Source organism: Bos javanicus, chromosome 16 (genome assembly GCF_032452875.1).
Source record: "Bos javanicus breed banteng chromosome 16, ARS-OSU_banteng_1.0, whole genome shotgun sequence".
In the NCBI taxonomy this organism is placed as follows: Eukaryota; Metazoa; Chordata; class Mammalia; order Artiodactyla; family Bovidae; genus Bos; species Bos javanicus.
Genome location: NC_083883.1, coordinates 64,101,195 through 64,108,391, shown reverse-complemented (window position 1 = coordinate 64,108,391; position 7,197 = coordinate 64,101,195). Strand labels below are relative to the sequence as shown.

Genomic DNA, 7,197 nt, shown 5'->3' with positions numbered 1-7,197 from the left:
CAGGAGAACAGGGCTGAGGTCCGACCAGCGTGGTCCGGTGAAGATTATCATCTGACTTGTCCACTGGCCATGCTGATGAGGCCCCTGACCTGCTGTGGCCTGTCCTAATTTAAATGGAAGGCCTCTCAGGCAGTGCAGCAGTAAAGAATCTGCCTGCCAATGCGGAGACGCAAGAGGCACAGATTCGATCCCTGTGTTGGGAAGATCCCCTGGAGAAGGAAATGGCAACCTGCTCCAGTATTCTTGTCTGGGAAATCCTGGGGGAGGATTTCCGAGTAGCCTGGTGGGCTATAGTCCATGGGATGGCAAAGAGTTGGGCAGGACGGAGCACAAACATGATCGAATAACTGATTTAGAAAATGCAATTGATGATATATATGATCCAAACACTTAATTTGTCTTTCTAAGCTCAGATATGATTATTTATTTTAAAATGGATGTTCTCCTCCCAGTTCCCCACTGCCCATAGGTAACTTGGTGATTGAACTTCTGACCACAATTTTTAAATCTAAATACAATCAAGCTCTAAAGGTGAACATTTCTTTAATAGATGTATAATGCTGACAGTGAAATTAAAGGTGAGAGAGGCTGCTGAACTCCTGCTGGGCAGGGATGGAGGATACAGGGATTTTATCACTACCTCTCTCAGAGAAAAGACAAAATATCAGCTCTCCGTGCCACCACCCCACCACCCAAAACATAAAAACACACAAGAAACTTTGGTCACACAAACTGCTTCCAGGCTGACCAGATATTTTCTCAGTTCAGTTCAGTTTAGTTGCTCAGTTGTGTCCGACTCTTTGTGACTCCACGAATCACAACATGACAGGCCTCCCTGTCCATCACCAACTCCTGGAGTCTACCCAAACCCATGTCCATCAAGTCGGTGATGCCATCAAGCCATCTCATCCTCTGTCATCCCCTTCTCCTCCTGTCCCAAATCCCTCCCAGCATCAGGGTCTTTTCCAATGAGTTAACTCTTCGCATGAGGTGGCCAAAGTATTGGAGTTTCAGCTTCAGCATCAGTCCTTCCAATGAACACAGGACTGATCTCCTTTAGAATGCACTGGTTGGACCTCCTTGCAGTCCAAGGGACTCTCAAGAGTCTTCTCCAACACCACAGTTCAAAAGCATCAATTCTTTGGCACTCAGCTTTCTTCACAGTCCAACTCTCACATCCATACATGACCACAAGAAAAACCATAGCCTTGACTAGATGGACCTTTGTTGGCAAAGTAATGTCTCTGCTTTTTAATATGCTATCTAGGTTGGTCATAAATTTCCTTCCAAGGTGTAAATATCTTTTAATTTCATGGTTGCAATCATCATCTGCAGTGATTTTGGAGCCCCCAAAAATAAAGTCTGACACTGTTTCCACTGTTTCCCCATCTATTTCCCATGAAGTGATGGGACCAGATGCCATGATCTTCATTTTCTGAATGTTGAGCTTTAAGCCAACTTTTTCACTCTCCTCTTTCACTTTCATCAACAGGCTTTTGAGTTCCTCTTCACTTTCTGCCATAAGGGTGGTGTCATCTGCATATCTGAGGTTATTGATATTTCTCCCGGCAATGTTGATTCCAGCTTGTGCTTCTTCCAGCCCAGCGTTTCTCATGATGTACTCTGCATAGAAGTTAAATAAGCAGATGACAATATACAGCCTTGACGTACTCCTTTCCCTATTTGGAACCAGTCTGTTGTTCCATGTCCAGTTCTAACTGTTGCTTTCTGACCTGCATACAGGTTTCTCAAGAGGCAGGTCAGGTGGTCTGGTATTCCCATCTCTTTCAGAATTTTCCACCCAGTCAAAGGCTTTGGCATAGTCAATAAAGCAGAAATAGATGTTCTCTTGCTTTTTCCATGATCCAGCTGATGTAGGCAATTTGATCTCTGGTTCCTCTGCCTTTTCTAAAACCAGCTTGAACATCTGGAAGTTCATGGTTCACGTATTGCTGAAACCTGGCTTGGAGAATTTTGAGCATTACTTTACTAGTGTGTGAGATGAGTGCAATTGTGCGGTAGTATGAGCATTCTTTGGCATTGCCTTTCTTTGGGATTGGAATGAAAACTGACTTTTTCCAGTTGTGTGGCCACTTCTGAGTTTTTCAAATTTGCTGTCATATTGAGTGCAGCACTTTCACAGCATCACCTTTCAGGATTTGAAATAGTTTAACTGGAATTCCATCACCTCCACTAGCTTTGTTCGTAGTGATGCTTCCTAAGGCCCACTTGACTTCACATTCCAGGATGTCTGGCTCTAGGTGAGTGATCACACCATTGTGATTATCTGGGTCGTGAAGATCTTTTTTGTACAGTTCTTCTGTTTATTCTTGCCACCTCTTCTTAATATCTTCTGCTTCTCTTAGATCCATACCATTTCTGTCCTTTATTGAATCCATCTTTGCATGAAATTTTCCCTTGGTATCTCTAATTTTCTTGAAGAGATCCCTAGTCTTTCCCATTCTGTTGTTTCCCTCTATTTCTTTGCATTGATCACTGTGGAAGGCTTTCTTATCTCTACTTGCTATTCTTTGGAACTCTGCATTCAAATGGGAATATCTTTCCTTTTCTCCTTTGCTTTTCGCTTCTCTTGTTTTCACAGCTATTTGTAATGCCTCCCCAGACAGCCATTTTGCTTTTTTGCATTTCTTTTCCATGGGGATCATCTTGACCCCTGTCTCCTGTACAATGTCACAAACCTCCGTCCATAGTTCATCAGGCACTCTGTCTATCAGATCTAGTCCCTTAAATCTATTTCTCACTCCCACCATCTAATCATAAGGGATTTGATTTAGGTCATACCTGAATGGTCTAGTGGTTTTCCCTACTTTCTTTAATTTCAGTCTGAATTTGGCAATAAAGAGTTCATGATCTGAGTCACAGTCAGCTCCCGGTCTTTTTTTTTTTTTTTTTTTTATTGATTGTATAGAGTTTCCCCATCTTTGGCTGCAAGGAATATAATCAATCTGATTTCAGTGTTGACCATCTGGTGATGTCCATGTGTAGAGTCTTCTCTTGTGTTGTTGGAAGAGGGTGTTTGCTATGACCAGTGTGTTCTCTTGGCAAAACTCTATTAGCCTTTGCCCTGCTTCATTCCGTATTCCAAGGCCAAATTTGCCTGTTACTCCAGGTGTTTCTTGACTTCCTACTTTTGCATTCCAGTCCCTTATAATGAAAAGAACATCTTTTTTGGGTGTTAGTTCTAAAAGGTCTTGTAGGTCTTCATAGAACCGTTCAGCTTCAGCTTCTTCAGCATTGGGGTTGGGGCATAGACTTGTATTACTGTGATATTGAATGGTTTGCCTTGGAAATGAACAGAGATCATTCTGTCATTTTTGAGATGGCATCCAAGTACTGCATTTCAGACTCTCTTGTTGACCATGATGGCTACTCCATTTCTTCTAAGGGATTCCTGCCTAGATATAATGGTCACCTGAGTTAAAGTCACCCATTCCAGTCCATTTTAGTTTGCTGATTCCTAGAATGTCGACGCTCACTCTTGCCATCTCCTGTTTGATCACTTCCAATTTGCCTTGATTCATGGACCTGACATTCCAGGTTCCTATGCAATATTGCTCTTTACAGCATCGGACCTTGCTTCTATCACCGGTCACATCCACAGCTGGGTATTGTTTTTGGTTTGGCTCCATCCCTTCATTCTTTCTGGAGTTATTTCTCCACTGATCTCCAGTAGCATATTGGGTACCTGCTGACCTGGGAAGTTCCTCTTTCAGTATCCTATCATTTTGCCTTTTCATACTGTTCATGGGGTTCTCAAGGCAAGAATACTGAGTGGTTTGCCATTCCTTTCTCAAGTGGACCACATTCTGTCAGATCTCTCCACCATGACTCATCCGTCTTGGGTGGCCCCACATGGCATGGCTTAGTTTCATTGAGTTAGACAAGGCTGTGGTCTGTGTGATCAGATTGGCTAGTTTTCTGTGATTATGGTTTCAGTGTGTCTGCCCACTGATGCCCGCTTGCAACACCTACCGTCTTACTTGGGTTTCTCTTACCTTGGACGTGGGGTATCTCTTCACGGCTGCTCCAGCAAAGTGCAGCTGCTGCTTCTTACCTTGGACGAGGGGTGTCTCCTCACCGCTGACCCTCCTGACCTTGAACACGGAGTAGCACCTCTCGGCCCTCCTGCGCCTGTGCAGCTGCTGCTCCTTGGACGTGGGATTGCTCTTTGTGGACGTGGGATTACTTATCTTCTTGCTCAGTGGGTCAGCCCAATGTGACAATATCACTCACGCTGATCTACCAAGGGTCCTTCCCTGAGATTTTTGAACATGGCAGGGAATGTGTCCATCCAAGGATGAACACTGTGAGAAGTGAGGCTCTGGACCTGCTGGCGGCTGCTGTTTGGAAATCTGCTCTGCTGGGTGAGATGATAATCCTGCTCAGAGGCACACAGTAGTGAGGTAGAGCTGGGCTTTGGCTGATCTGTCTGCTTCCAGAGCTCCTAGTCGTCAGTCACTCTGTGGTTCACGCCTTTGTTTTCACAGGGAAGTAACTGGGAAATGGGTCTGCAGGAACCCCCAGGCCACTACCTGGGGAAGAGCTTTGGTTTCTGAAGATGGTGAAGAAAGAAAACGGGCCAGTATTACTAGTCTCTCAAACCTTGGCTCAGACTGAGATATTTTCTAATCAGCATCTATTAATATTATCCCTAAGGATCACAGAAAACACAAGAGAATTCCAGAAAAACATCTACTGCTTCATTGACTATGCTAAAGCCTTTGACTGTGTGGATCATAACAAACTGTGGAAAATTCTTCAAGATTTGGGAATATCAGACCACCTTACTGCCTCCAGAGAAATCTGTATGCAGGTCCAGTTCTAAGCAATAGTTAGAACTGGACATGGAACAACGGACTGGTTCCAAATTGGGAAAGGAGTACATCATGGCCATATATTATCACCTTGCTGATTTAACTCAGATGCAGAGCACATCATGTGAAATGCTGGGCTGGATGAAGCACAAGGTGGAATCAAAATTGCTAGGAAAAAGTATCAATAATCTCAGATATGTAGTTGACACCATCCTTATGGCAGAAAGCAAAGAGGAACTAAAGAGCCTCTTGATGAAAGTGAAAGAGGACAGTGAAAAAGCTGGCTTAAAACTCAACAGTCAAAAAACGAAGATCATAGGTTCTGGTCCCATCACTTTGCGGCAAATAGATGGGGAAACAATGGAAACAGTGACAGACTGTATTTTGGGGGGCTCCAAAATCACTGCAGATGGTGACTGCAGCCATGAAATTAAGACGCTTACTCCTTGAAAGAAAAGCTATGACAAACTTAGACAGCATATTAAAAAGCAGAGACATTACTTTCCCGACAAAGGTCCATCTAGTCAAAGCTATGGTTTTTCCAGTAGTCATGTATGGATGTAAGAGTTGGATATAAAGAAATCTGAGGTCTTTTTTAGCGCCATCTGCTCGCGGCGCCGCCTCCTGCTCCTCCCGCCGCCGCCCTGAGTCACTGCCTGCGCAGCTGGGGCCGCTCGGCTCCCCGCGCTCGCCACCGATATTTGGCATTTGTACAACATGGCAGATATCGACAACAAAGTACAGTCTGAACTTGATCAAGATTTGGATGATGTTGAAGAAGTAGAAGAAGAAGAAACTGGTGAAGAAACAAAAATCAAAGCGCGTCAGCTGACTGTTCAGATGATGCAAAATCCTCAGATTCTTGCAGCCCTTCAAGAAAGACTTGATGGTCTGGTAGAAACACCAACAGGATACATTGAAAGCTTGCCTAGGGTAGTTAAAAGACGGGTGAATGCTCTCAAAAACCTTCAAGTTAAATGTGCACAGATAGAAGCCAAATTCTATGAGGAAGTTCATGATCTTGAAAGAAAGTATGCTGTTCTTTATCAGCCTCTGTTTGATAAGCGATTTGAGATCATTAATGCCATTTATGAACCTACAGAAGAAGAGTGTGAATGGAAACCAGATGAGGAAGATGAAATTTCGGAGGAGCTAAAAGAAAAGGCCAAGATTGAAGATGAGAAAAAGGATGAAGAAAAAGAAGATCCCAAGGGAATTCCTGAGTTTTGGTTGACCGTTTTTAAGAATGTTGACTTGCTCAGTGATATGGTTCAGGAACATGATGAGCCTATTCTGAAGCACTTGAAAGATATTAAAGTGAAGTTCTCAGATGCTGGTCAGCCTATGAGTTTTGTCTTAGAATTTCACTTTGAACCCAATGAATATTTCACAAATGAAGTGTTGACAAAGACATATAGGATGAGGTCAGAACCAGATGATTCTGATCCCTTTTCTTTTGATGGACCAGAAATTATGGGTTGTACAGGGTGCCAGATAGATTGGAAAAAAGGGAAGAATGTCACTTTGAAAACGATTAAGAAGAAGCAGAAACACAAGGGACGTGGGACAGTTCGTACTGTGACCAAAACAGTTTCTAATGACTCTTTCTTTAATTTTTTTGCCCCTCCTGAAGTTCCTGAGAGTGGAGATCTGGATGATGATTCTGAAGCTATCCTCGCTGCAGACTTTGAAATTGGTCACTTTTTACGTGAGCGTATAATCCCAAGATCAGTGTTATACTTTACTGGAGAAGCTATTGAAGATGATGACGATGATTATGATGAAGAAGGTGAAGAAGCGGATGAGGGTTATCAGCTCTTTGAAGAAGTCAAAAGCTGCAGTAAACTTTTTCAACGTTGGCTGCAGTAAATCTTTTCAATAAAACCTGTCTGGATGTCTCAAAAAAAAAAAAAAAAAAGAAATCTGAGCACTGAAGAATTGATGCTTTTGAATTGTGGTATTGGAGAAGACTCTTGAGAGTCCCTTGGACTGCAAGGAGATCCAACCAGGTCCTGAGTATTCATTGCAAGTACTGATGCTGAAGCTGAAGCTCCAATACTCTGGCCGCCTGATTCAAAGAACTGACCCATTAGAAAAGACCCTGATGCTGGGAAAGATTGAAGGCAGGAGGATGGCATCACCGACTCAATGGACATGAGTTTGAGCAAACTTCAGGAGTTGGTGATAGACAGGGAAGCCTGGTGTGATGCAGTCGACAGGGTTGCAAAGAGTCAGACACGACTGAACTGAACTGAACTGAGGATTTTATTAAAAGTTGCTTTTTTAAATTTTAAAGTAAAATCTCTTATAAGTAACACATCATCATCATAAAAGATTAGAGTAAGAGGGTAGGGACAGATTG

General features: G+C 43.1%; 1 protein-coding gene across 1 annotated transcript; it reads left to right on the top strand.

The window, feature by feature from the left end:
* The first annotated feature begins 5,422 nt into the window (after positions 1-5,422).
* On the top strand, positions 5,423-6,746 carry LOC133228066 (nucleosome assembly protein 1-like 1). Its single transcript, XM_061383397.1, has one exon. The coding sequence runs from the start codon at positions 5,553-5,555 to the stop codon at positions 6,702-6,704; it is 1,152 nt and encodes a 383-aa protein (XP_061239381.1). The 5' UTR covers positions 5,423-5,552; the 3' UTR covers positions 6,705-6,746.
* Positions 6,747-7,197: the final 451 nt, after the last annotated feature.